The sequence below is a fragment of the Myxocyprinus asiaticus genome, chromosome 1 (genome assembly GCF_019703515.2).
Source record: "Myxocyprinus asiaticus isolate MX2 ecotype Aquarium Trade chromosome 1, UBuf_Myxa_2, whole genome shotgun sequence".
NCBI lineage: Eukaryota > Metazoa > Chordata > Actinopteri > Cypriniformes > Catostomidae > Myxocyprinus > Myxocyprinus asiaticus.
Window position 1 is genome coordinate 38,494,614 of NC_059344.1, and position 25,291 is coordinate 38,519,904.

The following is a 25,291-nucleotide window of genomic DNA, read 5'->3' on the forward strand; positions in this document are numbered from 1 at the left end:
GAACGAGCACTGCGCGAGAAAGACGCGCTGCGGTGCAAGGTGAAAGTTTAAAAAAGGCAGGAGAAAAGGCAGAGGAAAAGAAATTGCGCACATTGGTTCTTGTGTGTATTGTCAGTTTTGTTTTATTTTTTTGAATGTGTGAAAGTGAATGAGATTTGAGGAGGGATCAGTCTCCCATGGCCCCCACGGGGCGTGCCCCACATGTTGAGAACAACTGCTGTGAGCAGTTCATGCTTCCATTATTTACGTAATAATTTCTTATGGTTATCATTGTCCTCTGCGCCTGCACTCTGTCTTCTTCTCAAATTAGCACAAGATTTATGGTGTCCATAAAAGACACTCTGCGGAAGCCTGATGCGAAGGCACTGTACTTGCTATCTTTCAAGCAAATTGCTGTCTTTCTCAGCATGTGATGCGCTGCAGATATTTCAAGACTAAGATTTAAATGTAGCTAAAATCAGCTTGCCAAACTGATATTCTGGGATGAGGGCCAGTGTGTTGGTAAATGTACTGGGATCACAAATCTTTTACTCAAAAGGTCCTGGAGAGAGAGTTTGTCTGTTACTGTGCCATCGACTGATTGATGGCTACCTGTCCTCCTGCCTCTATTGCCATTACTCACAGCCACAGAAATCGTTTTCCACGCAAGCAGAACTATGACCCCTCATCTCACAACTGAGCAGTTGGAGCGACAAACTCTAGGCCTGCCTTTTCTTTAGTGACAGTATCTTATGTATTTTATGTCACTGGAAAAAAAAACCTTTCGACTTATGGATAAATTATTTATGCGTACAGGCTTCTGCGATGCAGCTGAGAAAGGCTACAAGAGGCACTTTTTATGCTTTTCATATCTTGGCAAGCCAAATCTGTGCAGGGTTGGGGAATAACGGCAGTTACATTCCAAAAGTATTTTGATTACTGAGGAGATTACTTTGCATTTTATTGTCATTTGTTTCATTTAATATTTAGTCCTTTCAGATGGAAAACATTTATACATATAAATGATACGATCCAAAGTGCATTTGAACAGCGCTGAAACGCTTTATTGTGATGTGTTATATTCATACGAGCAGACAGAGAAGTAAGTTTGAAGTATGTTTGGAGCAGAAGAAATAGAAATAAACCTTGTGTAAATTGTCAGATTTATGCTAAGATAAAATGCTTTTTCTAGCCATTTTACATGCACGTTACCAGACACGATCATATTTTTTATCAAGAAAATTCACATTGGATCATAATTTTTTCTAGTAAGACCTATTCTTGATAATAATTTTTGTATTGTTTTCCTGTAAAAATATCTAAAAATCCTTAAAAGAAGATAAATTTGATTTATCTTGTTTTAGAAACAACACTGCATAAGATATTTAGGTTTTTCAGAGAATGTATTTTTAACATGTGTATTTTGTCTTACTGTACTGGCAGAGTTTTTATAGCCAAAACAAGTGAAAAAATCTACCAGCGCTAAAGAAGAAATCCAAAGTATTTAGAATACGTTAGTGACCTTGAGTAATCTAACGGAATACGTTACAAATTACATTTTACAGCATGTATTCTGTAATCTGTAGTGGAATACATTTAAAAAGTGACCCTCCCAACCCTGCTGTGTGTGTAATGCTCAAGGCATTTATCTGCTTTTATGCAGGACAGTGATGGTGACAAGTCCCGGGATCACTGCTGATGTTTGTGGAAAACCTTCAGTCTAGTCAGTTTACAGCTTTTAAGCACACACAGTCTTGATATAGATATAGTTCACCCAAAACGGAAAAAATTGTATTCACTCACCCTCATGGCATTCCAAACTTGAATGACTTTCTTCTGCTGAACACAACAGGAGATGTTAGGCAGAATACCTGAGCTGCTTTCTTCCATACAATGAAATTGGATGATGACCATGGGCTGTCAAGCTCCAAAAAGGCCAAAAAAAGGCCAAAAAAACAAAAACAAAAACACACACACACAAAAAACACACACACAAAAAAAATAATCATAAACATTGTCCTTACAACTCGTTTACTATGTTCCAAGTTTTCTTAAGCCGTATGATAGCTTTGTGTGAGGAACAGGCTGAAATTAAGCCATTATTCACTGAAAATCTTTCTTTATAGCTGTGGTCTCCATTCACTTTCATTGTGTCATGATGCACTGTTGTTTGCCTTGTGTTTCTCCCCTGTCATCTGTTCCTCTCGGACTACATTTCCCATAATTCCCTGCCCCCATCCCTGCCAGCTGTCCGTGATTGTCCTCATCTGTGTTTCATTAACTCATTAGTCTTTGTGTATATAATGCCCTGTTGTTTGCTTGTTCTTTGTCAGTTGTTATGTGATCCAAATTGTTACAGAACAACTGACCGCAAAAATGGATCTAGCGGCGTACTTCGTACAGCTGAGCCAGGTGGACTTATCAATAAGAGAGTTCTCCCATTTCTTCTCCACTGTTGCCGTCCACACAGGTTTTGATGATGATACCCTGATATCCATCTACAGAATCGGACTAACAACATGCCGGTGGAGGGAATTGCCGGAGTCCGGAGATTGCACTTGGGAGGAATATGTGAGGCTAATCTTAGAGACACTCGCTGCAGAGGATCCTCCTCTTTCAATCCCGGTTCTGGCTTCCGAGTCTTCCACGCCTGAGTCCGCTCCACGCCATGTCACAGCCACGCCTCAGCCTGCTCCATGCCCTGTCACAGCCAGACCTCAGCCTACTCCATGCCATGTCACAGCTACACCTCAGCCTTCTCCATACCATGTCACAGCCATGCCACGTCACAGCCACGCCTCAGCCTGCTCTATGCCCTGTCACAGCCAGACCTCAGCCTGCTCCATACCATGTCACAGCAATACTTCAGCCTGCTCCATACCATGTCACAGCCATGCCTCAGCCTGTTCCAAGCCATGTCACAGCCAAACCTCAGCCTGTTCCACAGCATGTCACAGTCAAATCTGAGTTGGCTCTACGCCATGCCACAGTCCAGCCTTCTGTGACTCATTGCTTGAAGGCCTTCACGGCCTTTGTCTCCAAGTTGAATTATCCACCAGTGATATCGGTGCATAGGGCCACGAAGACCCTTCCCCACAAATTGTCAGTGCACTTACCTGCCACGGCCAATGAGCCAACGCCCACGCCTGCCACAGCCAAAGAGCTGGAAGCTTCGTCCATCCCAGAGCCAGCGTTGTCAATCTTGTCCATCCCAGAGCCTGTGTTGCCAGCCTCATCTGTCCCAGAGCTGGCGTTGCCAGCCTCGTCTGTCCCAGAGCCCACGTTACCTACATCGAGGAGGAGTTTCCAAGTCTCTGCCCATGTACACAACCACAGAGGTCATCTCCGAGTCTCTGCCCATGAACATGACCACGGTGGTTGTTTCCAAGTCTCTGTCTACACCCACGATCACAGAGGTCATTCCCGAGTCTCAGTCCATGCCCACGACCACAGAGGTCATGCCCGAGTCTCTGTCTACGCCCACAACCACAGAGGTCGTCCCCAAATCTCAGTCCATGCTCACGACCACAGAGGTCGCTCCCGAGACTCTGCTCATGTTCACGACCACTGAGGTCATTTCCCAGTCATCCTGGACTCTTAGTCTCGAGCCGGCCATGGCTCTGCCTTCTACAGCTTCGCCCCTCAAGTCTGCCACGGCTCCACCTTCTATGGCTTCGTCCCTCGAGTCTCCCATGGCTCCGCCTTCCACGGCTTCACCCTTCGAGCCTGCCACAGCTCCAGTCTCTAGTCTGTGGCTGCCTCCTGACCCTATCTCGACCCTGTGGTCGCCACCCAGGCCTCCTGATCCAGTCCCTACCCTGAGGTGGTCTTCTGAGTCTCCTGGCCATCCGCCTGATCTGCTCTGGTCTTCTGAGTCTCCTGGCCATCTGCTTGATCTGCTTTGGTCTTCTGGGTCTCCTGACCATTCGCCTGATCTGCTCTGGTCTCCTGGCCATCTGCCTGATCTGCTCTGGGTCTCCTGACCATCTGCCTGATCTGCTCTGGTCTTCTGAGTCTCCTGGCCATCCACCTGATCTGCACTGGTCTCCTTGGTCTCTCGGCCATCCACCCAATCTGCTCTGGTCTCCTTGGTCTCCTGGCCGTCCACCTGATCTGCTCTGGTCCCCTTGGTCTCTCGGCCATCCACCTGATCTGCTCTGGTCTCCCTGGTCTCATGGCTGCCCGCCTGATCTGCACTGGTCTCCTTGGTCTCTCGGCCATCCACCTGATCTGCTCTGGTCTCCCTGGTCTCAGCCGGGCCAATTGGTTGCTTAAGAAGCCTGACTGGAGTCACTCAGCATGCCCTGGATTCGAACTTGCGACTCCAGGTGTGGTAGTCAGCGTCTTTTACTTGCTGAGCTACACAGGCCCCCACTGACACGCTTTCTTGAGTATGTTCTTATTTTGGATGATGTGCAATTCCGGTTATATTGTGCATACATAGGGACATTTGCCCAGAGGGAAATGCAAATTGGAAGTCTTCATTCCAGTCATATATTTTTGACTGGTTTCTTCATTTCTGCTCTCACTTGCTCTTGGATAACAGATATATTGATGGACTGCAACCAGAGAGTATGTATTGAAGGAAGTTATCACTTGCCCTCACTCTGAGCTGATGTCAGCTATGTTATTACTCAAACTAAAGTATGTGATGACTACTCTTTGCATGCTGGTGTTAATATACAGAAATAATGAGTTCATTTGGCTTTGTTCTACAGTTGTTCTTGTCCTCAAACTATATGATCTGAGTTTGCATGATGTCAGTGAGTGAAAGGCTTTACTTCCAGCGCTCCAATAGTGTTATACTACAGACAGCTGGGTGCAGACACATTCTTTCCAAAGGGCACCATCTGACACTCATACGGGGGAACTCGGCACACTGGGTAGACTGTGAAGAGTGCTTGCTGTGCAGCCTGATGTCAACAGTGTGTTTTAACAGAGCCATAATGTGCTGTGGATCAGTGTTATTATTGTTTTGAATTTTTAATTTAGTTTTTATTTCTATTTTATATTCAATTTGTTATTAAAAATGTTTACGTTTTCGTTCGTTTTCGCAGTTTGTCTGTTAGTTTTAGTTTAGTTTTTGTTTTATCAGTGTTTTTTAGTTTCAGTTTAGTTAGTTTTTATTTTAGTTTTAGTATTTTTTTTATGGCTTCCAAAGCTGAGCGTTTACTGGTGTAATTTAAAAAGTTTAACATTATGTTTATTTTCATGTTTAATGTGGATTGTAAATGTTGCAAATTTTATAATATAGGGTGAATATGGACAAAGTGACAAAAGACATGTAAGCTTGATCCACAATATGTATTTTATTAAATGATTATAAATAATTACTAAACTAATCTTTGGGGAGTAAACATTTAAAGGGATAGATCACTCAGTTTGCTTAACCTCATGCCATCCCAGATGTATATGACTTATTTTCTTCTGCTGAACACAAATTAAGATTTTTAGAAGAATATTTCAGCTCGGTAGGTCCTCACAATGCAAGTCAATAGGGGCCAAAACTTTGAAGCTCCAAAAAGCACATAAAGGCAGCATGAAAGTAATCCATAAGACTCCAGTGAATAAATCCATGTCTTTAGAAGCAATATATATAATAGGTGTGAATGAGAAACAGATCAATATTTAACTTTTTACTGTAAATCTTGACATCAGCAGTCTCCTTGGCAATCATGATTTCAAGCTCGATTATATTTCCCAGCACCATCTAGCACTCTGCGAACTGTACTAGTAAATGTAATCGAGCTTGAAATCATGATCGTTCCTGTAGACTGCAGTTGCAAGATGTACAGTGAAAAAGGAGTTACATTTTGGTCTGTTCTCACCCAAAACAGATTAGATCACTTCAGAAGACATGGATTAAACAAATGGAGTCTTATGGATGACTTTTATGCTGCCTTTATGTGCTTTTTAGAGCTTCAAAATTTCAGACCCCATTCACTTGCATGGTATGGACCTACAGAGCTGAAATATTCTTCTAAAAATCTTCGTTTGTGTTCAGCTGAAGAAAGAAAGTCATATACATCTGGGATGGCATGAGGTTGAATAAATGATAAGAGAGTTTTAATTTTTGGGTCAACTATCCCTTTATCTTTTTGAGGTTTAAAATTGATGATTTTACTTTGGAATGTGTGGCAGAACTCATTTTATGACCACTGGTGGGAAAAGCAATGATAAAGAAAATGACAGATTTTTGAGGTAAATCAAGTTCAGCTTATAAACAAGTAAAAGTTAACAATGTTATGATGTGAAAGTGTAGAAAAAAATATACAAAATAATTTCAAATATATATATTTTCTAGAGAATAATTTTTCCTCTGTCCCACTTTACCAGTAGGCCCTTAAACACCTCTGGGATTTGGTCAAAAGAGGATCTTCAAAAGTTCTACTTCCCAGTATTGAATATTTCCTAAGTTTTTCTTTTGACTAAGGTAAAAGACATCCTAAGCTTTCTTCAAAGGTATAATGTTAGGTTATTATATTTTGGATCATTATACAAAGTGTCAAGAAAAGAAGAATTCCAAAATTGTCCCACTTTGCCCATATTCACCATATTATTTCAAAAACTAAAACTAAAATGAATTTGAGATCATTTTTATTTTAGTTTAGTTAGTTTTGGTGTTATGAAAAAGTATTTTAGTTTAGTTTCAGGTTTTTCCAATAATTTCAATAATTTTCCAATAATATTTGTATTTTAGTTAACGAAAATTATTTTAGTTCATTTTCGTTTTCGTTAACTAAAATAACACTGCTGCGGATCACTTCTGTGTTAGCGTCAGCTCAGTGAACATAACTGGTTTAACAAAAAATACTTGTCAAAAATGGTGTCTGCATTGATCAACAGGGCAGCACTGCCTCCAATTTCATATTAATGTTGGTAATGGCACTTTCTGCACTTTAAAAATGTTTTGTCAGGCAACCTACAAAATGTGCTTTATGTGGTAACACCTAAATTAACTGTTTTTATTTATGTCAGAAATATTAATTAGTCTGACTAAATCAAATTGAACTCCAGTGAAAGTCATTTTTATGGGCTAGACCAAGTAGAAATAGATCCTTGAGTTAACAATTGCAGTTTGTTTCTGTATGGGAAAAGAGCAAATCCAACTGTTTTCTGTATTTTAGGTGAACTGAATATAGTCCACTTATCCACAGTTTGATAATGTTTTATTCATCCCAAGTATATAAAGTCTTAAGCCACGGCCAGCCATGGGGGGAACTACATATGTGGAATAACATACTAGACCTTCCAAATACATCTGTGTTTGCAGTAACAGTAACTTTTATTTTCTTCAGTATTCCCAGACTCAGAAAAAATATTCTTCAAATAAGTTACAAATCACATCTGGTAAATAGTTATGTTGCTGACAAATTATTGCATGACAAGCCAAGAGGATGTTTGGGGGCCTGGGATGCTTTTCAGATGTGTTTTGATTATGGACAATGTGAGCAGAGACAGAGATCGGGGGGGGGGGGGGGACAAAGGAGCATGAGATGTGGTTGTGAAAAACACAATAAGCACAAACAGTTTTAATAGTAGTTTTGATAATGATCAGACAAGTGTGTAACTCTTTCAGTGTTACATTACTTTATCCCAGGGCCGGCCCTAGCATTTTGGAGGCCCTAAGCAGATTTTCAAAATGGGGCCCCCTACCTTCAAGTACATCTAAATTGTGCAAATAAGCAAGTCTATTTATTTAAAAGCGTAACGCTTAAAAATGCAAAATTATCAACTGTAGTTTATCAGAACAGGTATAACTAATTCAGAAGTACAAAAAAGAAAGAACAATTTTTTAAACTAACCAAACACACATCACATCACAAATTAATAAATATATTTAATGAAATTCTGTGCAAATGAATAAGAAAGAATTAAATTACCAAATTAAGGTATGGTACAGAACACTTGCTGTAAACAGTGGCATATGGTTTTTGCACCTTGGTGTAGAATAAAACAGTATATAATCTAATAAGTAGGCTATTGTGATGGAACTTAACTACATCGCTGGCAGCGGGAAGAAACGCACCTGATGTGTCACATAATGGTTCTGCGTCACTATTGTCTTCAAATGCCGAGAGCGACTTTAGAGAGAGTGGTTTCTTCAGGTCCAGGAAACGTGTTACTGCGACCCTTGTTCTGCTGGCCCGTGAGATACCGAGCCGCTAGAAAAAGCTGCCAACCACACGTTTCATACCGCGAAAGGCGTGCATGCGCTCGTCCACCCCCTTCTCTGCTCTGCCAAACCTTTAGTGATCACAACAAAAAATGCCGTGTTTATTTTTAGTGATATCCCAGTCCCCTTATAAACTTTATTTAGACCTTTTGTGTTCATTTTTATTTAAAATTAATCTCTCCATGTCTTTTCTTCAAAGCGTATGCTATATTTTTCATAGTTTTGACAGGTGTCCAGCCATCAACAGTACTAACTCACGACCAAGGGCTGTTCAATCAATGGCAGAAGAGGGCTAGTGTTCAAGAAGCGGATTTTTGAAATATAAGATGGCAGAGCAAGAGTCATTCATATTTATAAGTAAAATGCTAGCTGATTTGTAGGGTAAGATTTAGGGATAGGGGTTATAGTTTCTGCGACCAATCAGGTAGCTCTCTCCTGATTAATATTCCTGAAATGTCAAAACAGGTATTGCATTCCTCATGAATATAAATGACTCTTACCCTGCCATCCTACGTTTCGGAAATTCACAAAGTTTATTTTTCAATAGGCCTACTGTATGGTGCCAATTGTTTTTGGTATATACTATTTGCTAGATAATTTTCTTATACTGATATCCTCCTTTTTCCTGGACTCCTGTGATTCACTCCTGCGATTCAAGTTTTCCATTCATATGGCCTTTTCATGAAACACGAGTAGAATGAATTTCTGTGTACATTTTTCATTAATTAATTCTTAAATAAAATGTCACATTCAATTTAAACTCTTAAACACACAAGTACTTAACATCATGATGAGTAAACAAAGAAAACAGACATAATCAAAATTTAGAAGTGTCTTTAACTCAAAATTCAAATATGTATTGGCCTATGCATTAAACATATAAAATCTTCCATACATAAATCTTCCATCTCTCTCTTTTAACTTGTATTTATGTTAAGAGAAGGAGAATCTGAACTATACAAAAATGCTTTATACAGTCATAAGAATTTATTCAAACACAAACTCTTTGGCCTAGAAAAGATACTTTTCAAATCGTACTTTTTTTTAAGTAAGAAAGAAGAAAGTGCTTTACTTACTGAATCTTTGAGATCAATGGCAAATTAAATAAGCCATGACTCATTGTAGAAGATTAAAATAGCTCTTTACCCATACACCACAACCTTGATACTGTTAAACAGCCTCTGCTTTTTGGCTTACACCCTTATGACCTTTTGCACTTCTGTCTTATACAGAGGGAGGGACAAGCGTGGGGCAATGACCCTCACAGCCGATCCCTAGAGCAGAGCCCCGAGGCTGGCCCAGTCCACACGCTTGCTGCCACATTCCAATACCGGCTTGTCAATCACTTTGCCAAGGCCCTGAAACTGTCTGACCCTTTTTCATATTAATGCTTTTCCAGTGGGCTTTGCTGTCAAGAGACCCACACTGTGAAGCTGTGGTGAAAGATGAAGGAGACACATAGACACAAGTCATCCCCCTGCACTCACATACTGCTGATTTGTTACTGCAGACTCAGGCATCCTACTAACATGAATAAAAGATAGGAAGGACCTTAAGGGATACACCTCGCCCTGCCTTTTATACCTCAGTCAGACCAAAGAAAGGAATGTTTTTTTGTTTGTTTTTTTTTTTTTTTTTTTTTGTGTATATGTGTGTGGGTAATGTCTTCCACTTGTAATCTATTGGTGTTCAATTTGCATTATTAGTGGTACCCTATAATGTACAAATGAGAAAGTAATCTACCAGCCTATTACACAAACAGTAAGATTCTGATTCAAAAAGTATTAGTTTTTGGTCAAAACATTTTTTTCAATCCGCAGGCTGTAGAATTGTATTGTAGAAAAAAAAATATATATACTGGTGGTGCAGATGAATTCCTCATCTGTAATTTATTGGGCTAAGCAATTACTATCATGAGCAAGCTTGCTGGGGTTTAGCTTTGGTCTTGCTAAAACACACTGTAAAAACGTTGAAATGGCAGGTAACCTAAAATGTGCTTCATATGGTAGCATGTAAATGAACTTTTTAATTTATTTAAAAATATTTTTAGTAAATTTGGTTACACAAATAATAGTTCTTTTTAAGGGTTAGATCAAATATTAATTAATCCTTAAGGTAATATGTCACGAATCAGCAGAGAAGAGCAGAGGCTCAGGACCCAAAAGCAGAGTTAGGGGGAGAGAGAAAAAAAAAAAAAAAAAAAAAAAAAAAAAAGGAATTTATTCACACAAACATAAAGGAAAATCTCAAACTACCCCGTAGGGGAAAAAACACAGTCCAGGGCAGAGCTATCTGAAAAGGGGCTGGGGCAAATGAAATAGGGACAAAGACCAACCAGACCGAGAACAGGAACAGTGATGAAACAGGACCGATTTAACGCTACCAACATACAGACAAGACCGACTAAAAAACAAGCACACAAGACCGGAAACAAGACAAACTAGCACTGAACCATGAGGAGACTAAAATAGGGATTGAAATCAAACGGGTTAACAGGGGACAGGTGAGGCAAATTTACTAATAATAAGCAAACAAGGAGGCAGGGTATGACGTAAGACAGAGAGTGACACGCGGCGATACAGAAACAAAACAAAGCCACGTGCTCTCACAAGACAACAAAACACCCGAATGGCATGAGCGCACATCGCCAAAAGAATAAGGCAATATAGGCCCATGCCAACCGACAAACAAGACGAGAGAATGCGTAGCAATGCCAAACAAAGCGATGCCACGCATTCTCACACTAAACGAAACCTGAGTGTACATCGCGAGGCAAACGTCACGCGATGCATGCAACAGGCGACAAAAACAAGACAGTACACCTGTGCGAGAGTTCGGCCACACACACACACCCGAAACCTCTGACCGAAGTGACCAAACCTCAGCACAACGTGAAGACAGCTCGCGACCCGGGTGCGCAGCGCAAAGCGAGTGCATGCACCAAGATGATAAGCACAATGCACTCACGCCAATACAGGACAAGACATGGAACATGATCTCCGGATCCCGACACCAAAACCAAAAACGAACCAGACAGAAGGGTCAGGATCCAGACACCATGCTCCTGACATGAAACTTGACCGACGAAGAGCGCACGACAGGGAATTTAACCGAAACCGTGCGCTCACACAAAAACAAACAATGAAACACAAGACAGACATGGGACGATAATGCCATGGTTCTGTCAGACAGAAACCCAGACTGACAAGAGTGACAGGACTGTGACAGTAAAATTAGCATGTTACAACTGAATGTTTTTCAGTGTACCACATACAAAATTCCAGTTGTAGCATACAGAAAGCCACCAATACATTTTTACTATAAATTTAGACATTTTAACTGTCAGGATGTCATTATATATATATATATATATATATATATATATATATATATATATATATATATGGGTTGGGGAGTAACGAAATACACTATATTGCCAAAAGTATTCGCTCACCCATCCAAATAATTGAATTCAGATGTTCCAATCACTTCCATGGCCACAGGTGGATAAAATGAAGCACCTAGGCATGCAGACTGCTTCTACAAACATTTGTGAAAGAATGGGCCGCTCTCAGGAGCACAGTGAATTCCAGCATGGTACTGTGATAGGATGCCACCTGTGCAACAAGTCCAGTCGTGAAATTTCCTCGCTACTAAATATTCCACAGTCAACTGTCAGTGGTATTATAACAAAGTGGAAGCGATTGGGAATGACAGCAACTCAGCCACGAAGTGGTAGGCCACGTAAAATGACAGAGCGGTGTCAGCGGATGCTGAGGCGCATAGTGCACAGAGGTAGCCAACTTTCTGCAGAGTCAATCGCTACAGACCTCCAAAGTTCATGTGGCCTTCAGATTAGCTCAAGAACAGTGCGTAGAGAGCTTCATGGAATGGGTTTCCATGGCCGAGCAGCTGCATCCAAGCCATACATCACCAAGTGCAATGCAAAGCGTCGGATGCAGTGGTGTAAAGCACGCCGCCACTGGACTCTAGAGCAGTGGAGACGCGTTCTCTGGAGTGATGAATCACGCTTCTCCATCTGGCAATCTGATGGACGAGTCTGGGTTTGGCGGTTGCCAGGAGAACGGTACTTGTCTGACTGCATTGTGCCAACTGTGAAGTTTGGTGGAGGGGGATTATGGTGTGGGGTTGTTTTTCAGGAGCTGGGCTTGGCCCCTTAGTTCCAGTGAAAGGAACTCTGAATGCTTCAGCATACCAAGAGATTTTGGACAATTCCATGCTCCCAAATTTGTGGGAACAGTTTGGGGATGGCCCCTTCCTGTTCCAACATGACTGTGCACCAGTGCACAAAGCAAGGTCCATAAAGACATGGATGAGCGAGTTTGGTGTGGAAGAACTTGACTGGCCTGCACAGAGTCCTGACCTCAACCTGATAGAGCACCTTTGGGATGAATTAGAGCGAAGACTGCGAGCCAGGCCTTCTCGTCCAACATCAGTGTCTGACCTCACAAATGCGCTTCTGGAAGAATGGTCAAAAATTCCCATAAACACACTCCTAAACCTTGTGGAAAGCCTTCCCAGAAGAGTTGAAGCTGTTATAGCTGCAAAGGGTGGGCCGACGTCATATTAAACCCTATGGATTAAGAATGGGATGTCACTTAAGTTCATATGCGTCTAAAGGCAGATGAGCGAATACTTTTGGCAATATAGTGTACAAGTAATGGGATTATGTATTTAAAATACAAAATATAAGTAACTGTATTCCACTACAGTTACAATTTAAATCATTGGTAATTAGAATACATTTGATTACTGAAGAGATTACTTTGCATTTTATTGTCATTTGTTTCATTTAATATTTAGTCCTTTCAGATGGAAAACGTTTATACATATAAATGATGCGATCCAAAGTGCATTTGAACAGCGGTGAAACACTTTCTTATGATGTGTTACATTCATACGAGCAGACAGAGAAGTAAGTTTGAAGTAAGTTTGGAGCAGAATAAATAGAAATAAACCTTGTGTAAATTGTCAGATTTATGCTAAGATAAAATGCTATTTCTAGCCATTTTACATGCACGTTACCAGGCATGATCATATTTTTTTTTTTTATCAAGAAAATTCACGTTGGATCATAATTTATTTTTTCAAGTAAGACCTTTGATATTAGGGAAAAAATCATATTCTTAATAATATTTTTTGTATTGTTTTCCTGTAAAAATATCAAAAAATCCTTAAAACAAGATCAATTTGATTTATCTTGTTTTAGAAACAACACTGCATAAGATATTTAAGTTTTTCAGAGAATGTATTTTTAACATGTATTTTGTCTTACTATACTGACAGAGCTTTTATAGTCAAAACAAGTGAAAAAATCTACCAGTGCTGAAGAAAGTAATCCAAAGTATTTAGAATACATTACTGACCTTGAGAAATCTAACGGAATACATTACAAATTACATTTTACAGCATGTATTCTGTAATCTGTAGTGGAATACATTTCAAAAGTAACCCTCCCAACCCTGTATATATATTTAAGCATATCACATGAGCAAGAGTGCGATATGGCCCTACATCAGCACTGCTGTGCTTCGGCATAGGTAATCACAGCAGTGCTGATTTAGGGCCATATAGCACAATTGCGAGTGTGATATTGCTTATATACAACAGTTCAATGAACAAGTTAATTTTTACAAAATTAGGAAAAACTGAATACGGTCATAAAAACGCACTTGTGCATGGAACTACTTTCTTACGAGATGGATCAGAATCTGCCGTTGCTGGTTCAAACCAAATGATGCGTCCAAGCCTTCGTTAGTGATTAAAAAATGTCACTTCAGAAATAGTATCATGGCTTGTGCTGTTTCTACCAAGTTATTGGATAAACAAGGATGTGTGTGTGTGTGTGTGTGTTTGTTAGAGAGAGAGAGAGAGATGGAGAGAGATGGAGCTTGTGCGATCACCTGTTGCCACTCCCAAGCAGAGATGCTGTCAGCTTTCTGAAGATCAGCTTTCTCAGTGGTAAAATAGCCGTCCAAGTGAGGGTATTTCTCTCTATTTTGCGGTAGCCGGTGCGCTAGAGCCATTCACTATAGAAACCGCAATGTCCTACGCCATTTTGTCCTCTCCAATGTGGAAACTCCAGTAAGAGATAAGCGCCTTGAGTTTGTGTAATTAATCAGTCTGTTGTGTCTCTCAGCTGTGATGAGCCGTAATGCTGAAGTTGTTCGTTTAAAGCCGTTTAAAACTATTTCCTAGCTTTAGTAGTGTAGTAGTAATACGAGCGATCATGTAGAGCTGTTGTATGTAAACACTGACTGATGCAGATTCACTTCACTACATCAACTGGCTCATATTACACACAAAAATGATCTTTTGCCACCACCTGCTGGCTAACATATGTAATGTCATAAAATTACATGTAAATAGACAGATGGCTCTTAACACATCTGCACTGCTCTTACACTTTAGTTTAGAACAGCATGAACACAAGCAGAGTGATACACACACAGTGAAGCATCTGAGTGCTGATGGTGTGAGACCATCAGTACTCATGGAATGTCTCTCGTCCAATCAGATTCGAGGACCGGAACTAACTGTTGTGTGTATATATATATATATATAGGATTTAAATATTATATATATATATATATATATATATATATATATATATATATATATATATATATAAATATTTAAATCCTGACCAGTTATGAATGAGTTCTTTTGTGAGTTATGGAGTTGGACAATTGCCCTAGGGCTTAGCTTTAAATTATACAGTACATCGCCGGTGTATGAATAAAAGGCATATTTAAAATGGTTAAACTTGTATATGTAACATCACAAGCCATCAGCTCTTTCCATACTGCCAACTTTTACCTGTGAGTTTAAGAAAGTAATTAGCATTATGCTGATGTGTACATCAATACTGTAGCAACCACTTGCAGTACAGTTAGTCTGAGACTGATTTGAATTTTGAAAAAAATTCAGAATTGATTGCATAGCACAAGAAGATGTTGTCTAGCAATTTGTTGGACTGTGGTTACAGTTTGATGAATCTGCCAAATGAGGGTAGTATGTGCTGTTTCTAATACAACAAACACATCATGCTTCTGTGTTAGTTGGTGGAACTACTGTAGATACATGCAGCAGTGTCTCTCCACTGTATTAAGACTGCCTTTCCCCAGAAAATTCAGGCTATCCTGGGCAAAAGAAGTCTTTGCAGTGAGGAATCTTAGCTGCAGATATGAGATTGTTGTGGAGAAAGCTGGATTCAAGAAAATTTGTTTGAGTGTTCTAAATGTGTCAGAGTCTCATTGCAGCATCTCAGACACATTTTCAATTATGTATTTTATGTTAAATATTAATATAATATTATAACAATGTCATGTACTAGTAATAAGGTTCTGTTCTGTACTGAAAGTGTTCTAAATCGTCAATAGCATTTTGTAAGTTGTAATTTGCTGTGACACAGCCACCATTGTTTTTTTCCATTTTGCTCATTATTATATCTGATTTGGTCCTGATTTACTGTAACACTGTAGGCTTAAGGTTGGAATTTTATCCTAACATTCAAAATATTTTAATAGAATTGTGATTTAACTTATTTTTATATATTAATTTAACTTCCAGTATAGTCATACTCTGATCACCACAAGTTTGAAAAAAAAAATAAATAAATAAAAAATCATTCAAATAAAACTTAAATTTTTTTCTTTGTAGGTCATCCTCATTCTCACAAAGTACTACCATGCAGACTCCAACAAAGTTCTTGAGAGTTCCCTCTGGAGGTAAGTGATTAAGCTTTCCCTACTAGGCCAAAATTGTGCACCGGTGGCGTGCACAGACCTCAGCAGGGAGGGGGGGCGAAAGGGCACTGATTTTTATTTATTTTTTTAAAGAGTAGCACTTATATATACTTAACTTATTCTTTGCCTTTTGAGTATTTAAGCATTTTTCTTGTATTATAAACATAATTTTTTCCATTATTTCCTTTTTGACAAATAATAGCCTTTTCTGTTATATTCCTAACAAAAAGCACCATATTTTACACTTTTTCAGACATGGTCTGTGATAATCCCATGTTTTTGACATGTGTCATAGTCAAACCATGGTATTTTCTGAAGTATCTTGGAGTACTATGACAGTATCATGAAATATGAATATAATCATTCAGTACCATGGTATTACCCTGGTAATGGCACGGTGTCTATTTTTGTTAAAGGGCTCTAATCTTTTTCTTGTCTCATCACTCTTTTCACTTCTCTCATCTCTGCACCCTCACTTTATCATTTGATCTCTGCTGCTTCCATTCTGACCTCATCACCATGGTTTGAATGGGTATCCCACATGTCCAAAAATGGTAATACCATACTATTTTTCTGAGATTGATTAGTCTACTAGTTTAAACAAAAACCAAACTGGCTTTGCCTGAATCAGACAGCTCCTTCAGTTAATGGCAGTATTCTATTAAAGACGTATTACATTTCTATCACTGAAAATGATGCAACCGCTCTCATTATAACTAATAAAGCTGTCAACACTGCAGGTGTGCCAAGTGATGATGGAAATACGGTAGCAAATGAGTATTAATCTGTTGATGAACTTACAACACAATATATAGAGTGGATGTTTTATCTGACCTGTGTTGGTTTGCATTTATAGTTCTGTGTTGGTGTTTTTGCGTTGTTCTGTGAGTACACAGCCAAAATGCCAACTATATGTTTCATAAATAAACAAAAGCAATGCAAGCAGTGTAATTTCTGCACTGTAAAATGTACAGGAACTGGCTGGCAGCAATTAGCTAGTAAGATGCTGTAGTACACAGTATGCTTACTATATGTTTAATCACAGTACCTATAAAATACTCTGATTGTTATTACAGTAATAATCACAGTACTGTAATTGTCATCAGAGTAATAGGATGCTGTATTTTTTATCACAGCAAATATTATACTACTGTAACAGGCATTACTGCATTAATTTTAAAACTGTAAATTAATAACTGTAAAATAATTACATACTGTAAAATTAAGACATTACATTTATTGTATAACTTCATTCAACTTTCAACATTTTAAATTTGAAAATACATAGGCACTAAATAGATTTTATTTTGTATTTTTCATTTTGTAAACATTCTTCATTTTATAAACAATTTGTATTTTGTAAACAACAACACTACTTTCCTGAACATCCAAATCCTTCCTCATTGTTCAAGTTACCCTGACAATGTAAACTGCATGGCCTGAAATGTATTGTTTGAGGAGTTTTAGTTAATTTGACTGTACTTCTAGAGACAAATATAAAAGAAAGAAAAAGAAAAAACAAAGGGAAGGAGTTGTTAATCATAAAGATGTGTGCAAGTCCTCTATTGTTTTACATTTGCTTTCTGAGACTCGCTGACAGTCACATGTATCCTAGTAACGTTGATTCAATGTGAAAAAACACACAAAAACATCACTTTGTAGAAAACTCTGTCACACAAGAAGCAATTAAAATGTTCAGTTAAAAGTGGAAATGTATAAAAATACAAATTAAATATGAACCAAAACTGTAGAATTTTAAACACTAAAATGTCTAAGATTGACTTTATTTTTCCTGAACTGGATACTTCTTCTAAGGCTGACGTCTTCTTCCCTGCAGTGGAAGGAATTAGTTGAAATTTATAGGCAAGACTGATGGCTCTTCCCTGATGGCTCTACCGATGGCTCTACTCACACACACACACACGCGCGCGCACGCGTGCGGGCGATTCCAATGTAACTTTTATCCAATAATGTTACTCCTACACAAAACTGATGACGTTATCAACTAAATGTCACTAGATAACAAAATCAAAATTTCATGTGCAAATAGTTTCTTTTGGTAATATTATGCACACTAGCTTACTAGGTAAGGAGGGTGCCTCTCTCTGCTTCTCTCTTCCAGTGCACTCTTAAAGTTTAACACACAGGTAATGAGGAAACTGTGCTAAATTGATGTAGCATTGCAAAATAATGAGCAAAGTTACCTTGCCGAAGTCAAAGGCTGAAGAAAGTGTGGAATCTTGTCAGTAAGCTCTTGCAACAAAATAGTGTGGAGAAAAGCAGGTGGCCATCAGCATATCGTTATACTCCCATCATTTTTGTAACTGTGAACATTATGGAGGATATAAACATCGGGTCCTCCTTTGTCTGTGTGATAACAAAAACTAGAAAATGTCTGTGTTGGAAATAATGCAAGTGTACCATCAGCAAAGACAGATTATTGTTTCTACTGCTAAATGAGGAAATTACTGTATGCTTGCTCTTGAGTCACTTAAATAATAATACATAAACATGTTTTAGCATACTTCTGATGTTCTGTGCTGAAAAAGAAATCATCAAATAATTAATAACTACTCGCCTCAATAACACAAAATTGGTGTCGTTTTAAAGACTTTACAATGCCTACAGGCAATATAACCAAATATATACCAGGTGCTTTTTAATTTGCTGACAAATTAGAAGTGTTCCGTTTCCATAACTTATGAAATATTATTATTTACTCGAATCATTGTGCCGATCGGAAAGTTCGCGAATAGAAATCAACACATTATTTCACTCACATATTAAATTAATATCAAGTAATGGCCTGGAGAAAAAAAGCTTTTAGAGTTGATATGCTGTAAACAGATATCTTCTGTTGCGTTTTGCTTATAACTTCATGAAACACAAACAGAATAAAAAAAACAAAACAGCAGATACTCCGTGACGCCACTTCGATGCTCCGGGGCTAATTCAGAACAACTTTTTTGCTCCCTCAAAGGGCACTGCTGCGGGAGGGGACGCCACTTGAAAGCTCGTTCCAAACGAAAGTGAAAAATGAATGGGCCCTTCTACAAGACCAAGGGCACAATCATACAGTTATTCTGTGTTCCCTTCAGAGTTCCCACTTCAAGGGTTCTGCACTTTGGAGTGAGTAGGGCATAGGGAGGATCACTTACGATTAGAATCTGCCCCCGATCTGCTGTATTGCACGCTGTTAAAGGCACCTACACTTAATTTTCTTTAATACCCCTGTGATTTACAAAGAAACCTCATAATAACACATTATTACTGTTATTGTGAGATTATTACGAGATTTTAATTTAGTTTTATTTAACTTTAAATTTAATTATTAAAATTTCTACTTTTTTTCTGGACGACCAGAAGGGCACCTTTAGATTTGTGAATGAAAGGGGCTCGCGCCCCTGCTGCCCCCATTCTGTGCACGTCTTGTGTACTAACATTTTAAAACTACAGACTCCAAGAATAAAATCACAATAGGAGCATTTTTCTAAATGATGGGCAAGTTGGGGGGAAAAAAACAATTCCCTCTAGGTGGATGTTAAGATGACAATAGTCAATTTGAAAGTCAAATGATTTCCTCTTGAGATTCCCCTGAGAATGTAAGTCAAGCTATCGATATGTTTTATGCCAATTCTAAAGATTTCTTGTTGAAATATTATGTACAACAGCTTTAGTCAAGTCAAGCTCTATTTATCATTCACCCATTCAATGTGTGCACAGGGGAAAAAAAATTGCATTCCTCTTACAGATCGTGGTGCTGCATTAAAAATAATAATAATAAACTTTTGATTTGTTCGGTTATTCAGCTTGACATAACCACAGTGTGAATAGTACACAAAGGAAATTGCAGGATGTAATACAGCACTTAACAGTATACAACTGTGAGACACAACAGTACTTGACAGTATTCACAATAAATGCATGTTAATGTTTAAATTAGCACTGCATAGGTGGGGGGAAAAAATTAGTCTTGCACATTGATGTTGTCCAAAGGCGTATGACTTCTGCTGGAAAGTCTGGGAAAAACACCAGAATTGCCTGTGAAATATCCAGGAAAACAACTTTCAATTTGGGTTTTTTTAGGTCTGTTACTGCCCTCAAAATGGTGTAAACATTCAGGCAAGTTCTCCTCCTACCTGTCATATACATTATGTCTCTTAAAATGTATTCATTAATTCTGCAAAATTACATTTAGGCTACATTTAGAATATGTGTAAATGAGCTATTATCATTTAATTTTCTCGGAAGTTTTTACTCCACCCCCTGCGTAATGTTATCAACGACAGTTCTATGTTGTTGAACCAACGTGGTTTAAATGATGGATGAGCGAATTAGTTACTACGTTTTCGGGAAACGGTCTTGACTACCTAGTTAATTTCTCCAACAATGCTTCGCACTATGGTGGTTAAGCAGTGAGTTATGTCGTTGTTCAGGAAAAGCACCCCTGGTCCTTCTTTTGTTAGCATTGTTGTTGTTTGGGGCTTTATAATCCTTTCTGGGTTAGGCAAAGTTAGGATTAATCACTATTCTATAGTGAGACCGTTGTTGTTTCAAATGATTTTTATCACGAGGTCTACAGACTGAGGCCACTGGAGTGTGAAAAGGAGATGGAGCTAAAAATATAGTGCCGTATATGGAATAATTGAAGCCATGTTTTTTCTTATGCTCTCATTAGCCTGTCTGTCTGAGGTTGATATGAGGGTGGCATTAATTTTACATTGGGGCCTTAGAATCAGTTGCACAGCTGCCTAATGACCAGGTGGAATGCTAAACACTGTCTTTTTCGCAGCTAGTGCCTCAGCATTACTTTTCAAAAATGCATTGAATGTAATGTGCTGGCAAAGGCAAACAGTAGAAATGTGCACTAGATGAGGGCAGTGGTAGCTCAGCGGTTAAGGCTCTGGGTTACTGGTCAGAAGGTTGGGGGTTCAAGCCCCAGCACTGCCAAGATGCCACTGTTGGGCCCTTGAGCAAGGCCCTTGACCCTATCTGCTCCAGGGGCACCATATCATGGCTGACCCTGCACTCTGACCCCAGCCTAGCTGGGATATGTGAAAAAGAAGAATTTCGCTGTATATGTGCAAATGTATAACGTGTGATAAATAAAGAAAATTATAATTAATTATATTATATAATTATGAGATGCATGGAGAGTGTTTTTTTTTTTTTTTTTTTGTCTAAAAAGAAAGGGAATAAGACTGAACTAGACATGTGTTTAGGCAGGTAGAGTATCTCAGCAGACAGAGAACATCCATCTTGATATTTCTTTATGGCAGGAAGGCAAAATTAAAAGACACTGCTTCCTCCTTCATTCAGTTCATAACAGTACTTCAGACATCTTTATGACTCTTTTTGATTAATTATTTGCACCCCCACCCTTTGCCTCATGAGGATATCATATTACTTTTCCACTTAGAGTTGCCTGCCTTTGAGTATTGTATCTGTCTTAGATGAAAAAGGCACACTTGAATTGCCTTACATTACCATATGGTGCTTGTCAACAGTTGGTGAGAATGGCCACTCCACTCGATGCCACTTGTGCAATAAAAATGTTTCTGACACAGATGACATAGATGAAAAAATGAATGTTGTAGAATAAACGATGAAAAAATGAATGTTGTAGAATAAATAAACCAACTTAAATTTACATTTTTCTTAGTTTATTTATAAAATTCTTTAGGCCAGACTTCAAAAACTGGTCCATTATTAACCACACAGGCAGTCTCTCTTTACAAGTCATTCAGCTGAATTATGTAGAGTGTTCATTGTTGATGATTTAATTGTTGCTGGTCAACTCATATATAATGCACTGAAATTATGATGGAGCCACAAGGAGCCACAAAAACACAAAGAGACACAAGCACAAGTAGATACATCAAATTTAAATGCAGATTTAAGTCACAGTACAGGACTTGAGGCTTTTTATTTGTCTGGTTAAAATTGGGCATGATCAGCATTATGAAAGAAAGGTGTGTGAAATCCTGTCAGTAAGTTAGTAAGACAGTGGCTCAAAGATGTAAGGTTCAGAAAAGTTTTAAACAGTGACAAAACAGTATTTAATAGCTTTGTAATTTTGAGGAATGTTGAGCTCTAAGAACCTCTAAGTAGTTGATCTGGTGCAACTTCACTAGCTATGCTTACATGCAATAATTTCCATCAATCCAAATAAATTAAATCCAACTGCAGATTCCAAATGTACTGTTTATACAGTATGTACCCTAAACTTTCCAATACAAATATTAGTTTGCACATGCATTACATGTATTCCGAACAAAACTTCTGCATGTGAAGAGCATCAGTTGTCGCGTTCTGAAGAAGCGGAGAAAGGCAGAGAAAGCGACCGCAAGCACGGCACCAAAGTCCGTAATTGCCGTTTTTGCTTTGTTGAGATATCTAAAAATATGCCATAAATAAAGCTTTCTTCTTATTTTACTCACTTTACTCGGCAAACAAATAATTATTAGCAGCATCCAACATGCTGTCTGGCTTAACCATATTTTCCTCATGAACATTCCTCCTCCAATATAACTGCAGGCATCTCTGTATGCGAGTACTAAGGGTACGTTTACATGACAACGATGTACTGAAAACAGAAAAGTTTTTCCTTTGCATTTTTGAAAAGTTTCGCGTACAGACGACAACATTGTCAAAATGATCCCCGTCCACACGGATCCGCGAAAACGACTAAAAATGCTGTATTATGCATGCCAGGCCAGTAGCTGGCGATGCCACTTTATAAAAAAACACTATGCACCTGCGCACATAAGCATTCTTCCATTCTGTATTCCCCCTGCTGACTCTTGGGCTGGTAGGAGAGTAAATTAACATAAGCTGTTGATGTTGACTGGTTTTGGATATCAGACAGAACTCTGATATATGGATATCTTCTGATGGAGAGAGAGGTCTTGTGTACACTGGATCTAACATGCCTCATGTTTTCATATTCTAAGCATATCATTGAATACTGTACATGGCATCACATCTCTGTCTATAGGCTATATACATAAGCGGTGGGTGAATGAATTGCAGGGTAAAGGTACATCAAATAAAATTAAGTAAATAAATAACATTTAAAATACAGGTATTACAGGTAATCTAGGTATTATTATTAATAGGCTATGATATTGAGTTTTTTTTATTATTATTCAAAGTCTTACCAACTGTGGGGCTACTTACTGTGTTCATTTTGCATCATCTCTTGTAAAACATAACATTTACTTTCCAAATCTGTCACATAGTATCATCTGTCACTACGGCAAAGTAGAAATGCTTTAGAAGTTATGGTAACAACGTCATGAAGTGAGTGAAGTTGTGTACATGCATTGGAACACAGAACAGCATAGCCACAACTGCTGCTTAAAGCTGACATCTTCTATATTGAGATAACAACCTCCACATTTTTACCATAGGAGTGAGCATAATGGTCAACTAGCGTGTTACTACAGTAAGTCACCATTTGCAGATACTATACAAATGAATGGGGAGAGCCATAAACCGACACCTACCTGTCGCACGACTGTTTAGTGTAAAAAAAATAAAAAATTAGCGGACAGTCGGTCAATTCATTAAATTTCCTCAAAAAAACGCCTAGGTTACTATTATATCCCCGGTTCCCTGAAAGGAGGGAATGAGATTTTACGTCGATGATCGACAGTAAGGGGTCGCTCCAGAGAGCTCCAAGCTCTCAGAATGGTTTTCCATCACACTAACAGTTCCCATGGGGTATTGAGGCCTGAGGGTGCTTTCAGCACCAAGGACAGATCCCACACAGATGGGGCAAGAAAGCCAGCGCATCTCGCCTCCTGTGAAGTTTTATGACAAGACCATGCTTGTGTCTGTGGGCCTCCCCACCAACTTCAGAAACCAAGGCTGGTTGGGCCATTGTGTCGCAACCTATAGCACTGTTTCCTGCTGCTCTGATAATGCACAATACTTGTTGTATCAGATTATAGGTGGAAAACGCATACTTGTGCTTTGTCATTCGTGAATTAAGGCATCCGAACCTGGCGGAGCCTGACTCATGGGCAAATGCCTTGATGCGAGAGCGGATCAGCTCTGCTAATTCCTCGGCCGGGAAAGTTTAGCACAGCGGGGGTGCTGCGGGAGGCTCTAGACGCGGCTGTGTCCTTCAAGAATGCCAACCATGAATGTACTGTCTTGATGCACATGTGTTCACAGTGAACGCATTGCTGCTTTAGCATGGGCGCTGCTCAGGCATGAAAGAAAGTGAACGTGCCTGTCCTGTGGAATGTGTCTACCGCAGCAAATACACTTGTAATATTCCATACTTAAAAGGACTTATACACTCAAAAAATGTCCTCACCCTTACTTAATTTAATTTAAGTTTTTACACACAATTTAAAGTAGTTAATTCAAATTAAGTCAGTTTCATTGAGCCAACTTAATTTAGTTAAATTAGGTCAATTCAATGTACTTTAGTAGTTTTAACTCAACTTAGGTTTGTCAAACTAAATTTTCTGATGTAAAATGTATTTATTTTATTACTCATTACTACATGCCAGGTGAGCAAGTGCAAGGACAGTCAAATGGTTGCACTGTCAATTTGATAGCAACTGCTTATGAAGTTAAGCAGTACTTGAATCAAGAATCACTTGAAAGTGAAAGTCCATCCTCAACCTAAGAACAAACGCCAATCTTCACCACAATGGTAACCCCCAAAATTCCAGCCTAACAGAAATTATTTTTAAATACCAATATAACAGAACATTTAACATTAATAAATCTCCTCCTGTTCTCATCTTGCTCAAACATGCATAAAATAACACTTAATTTCATTATGTGTTCACCCCATCCAGTCCCATGATAAGCATGCTGGAAAGTGGAAATCCCCTGCCCAGTTTCATTAATGCTATAAAAAGTATTCATGTAGTCCCAACTCAAATGGATTAAGTAAACATAATTTTTTTTTACAAATTTAATTGGATGTAATGCAACGAAATCAAGTTTAGACAAAATGTTCTAGAATTGTGTTACTTTAATTCATTTTAATTAAGTAAACTGAACAACCTGCAAATATAAATTTTTTTGAGTGTATACTGTATTTCAGTGTTACTCTTTTAGTATGCTTTGCAGTTGAAAAGCACACAAATACAACAATAAATGTAAGTATATTTAAGTAATAAATGTAAGTAAATTTCTCTTCGGGCATGCAGGGAACAGAAGATCATTCTGCTTAAACAGGAGAGAAGACTCTGTCTGCTGAACTCTGTACAACTATCGATGAAGGTGTGATCAACAGAGAGAGATCCATACTCAGCCTCTGAAGGAGAAGTTCTGAGGAGGCTGTCTGATCATGGAAGCCAAACTTCGAAAGACACCTGACAATGAATTTAGCATGATGGAA

General features: G+C 38.7%; 1 protein-coding gene across 3 annotated transcripts in view; it reads left to right on the plus strand.

Moving 5' to 3' along the window:
- LOC127444578 (VPS10 domain-containing receptor SorCS2-like) overlaps positions 1-25,291 on the plus strand; it is a 321,561-nt gene that overhangs the window by 97,029 nt on the left and 199,241 nt on the right. For all 3 annotated transcript variants that reach the window (XM_051704034.1, XM_051704041.1, XM_051704048.1), the window contains exon 2: positions 15,839-15,906. In XM_051704034.1, coding sequence (XP_051559994.1) covers positions 15,839-15,906 — 68 coding nt within the window. The remainder of the gene's footprint in view (positions 1-15,838; positions 15,907-25,291) is intronic.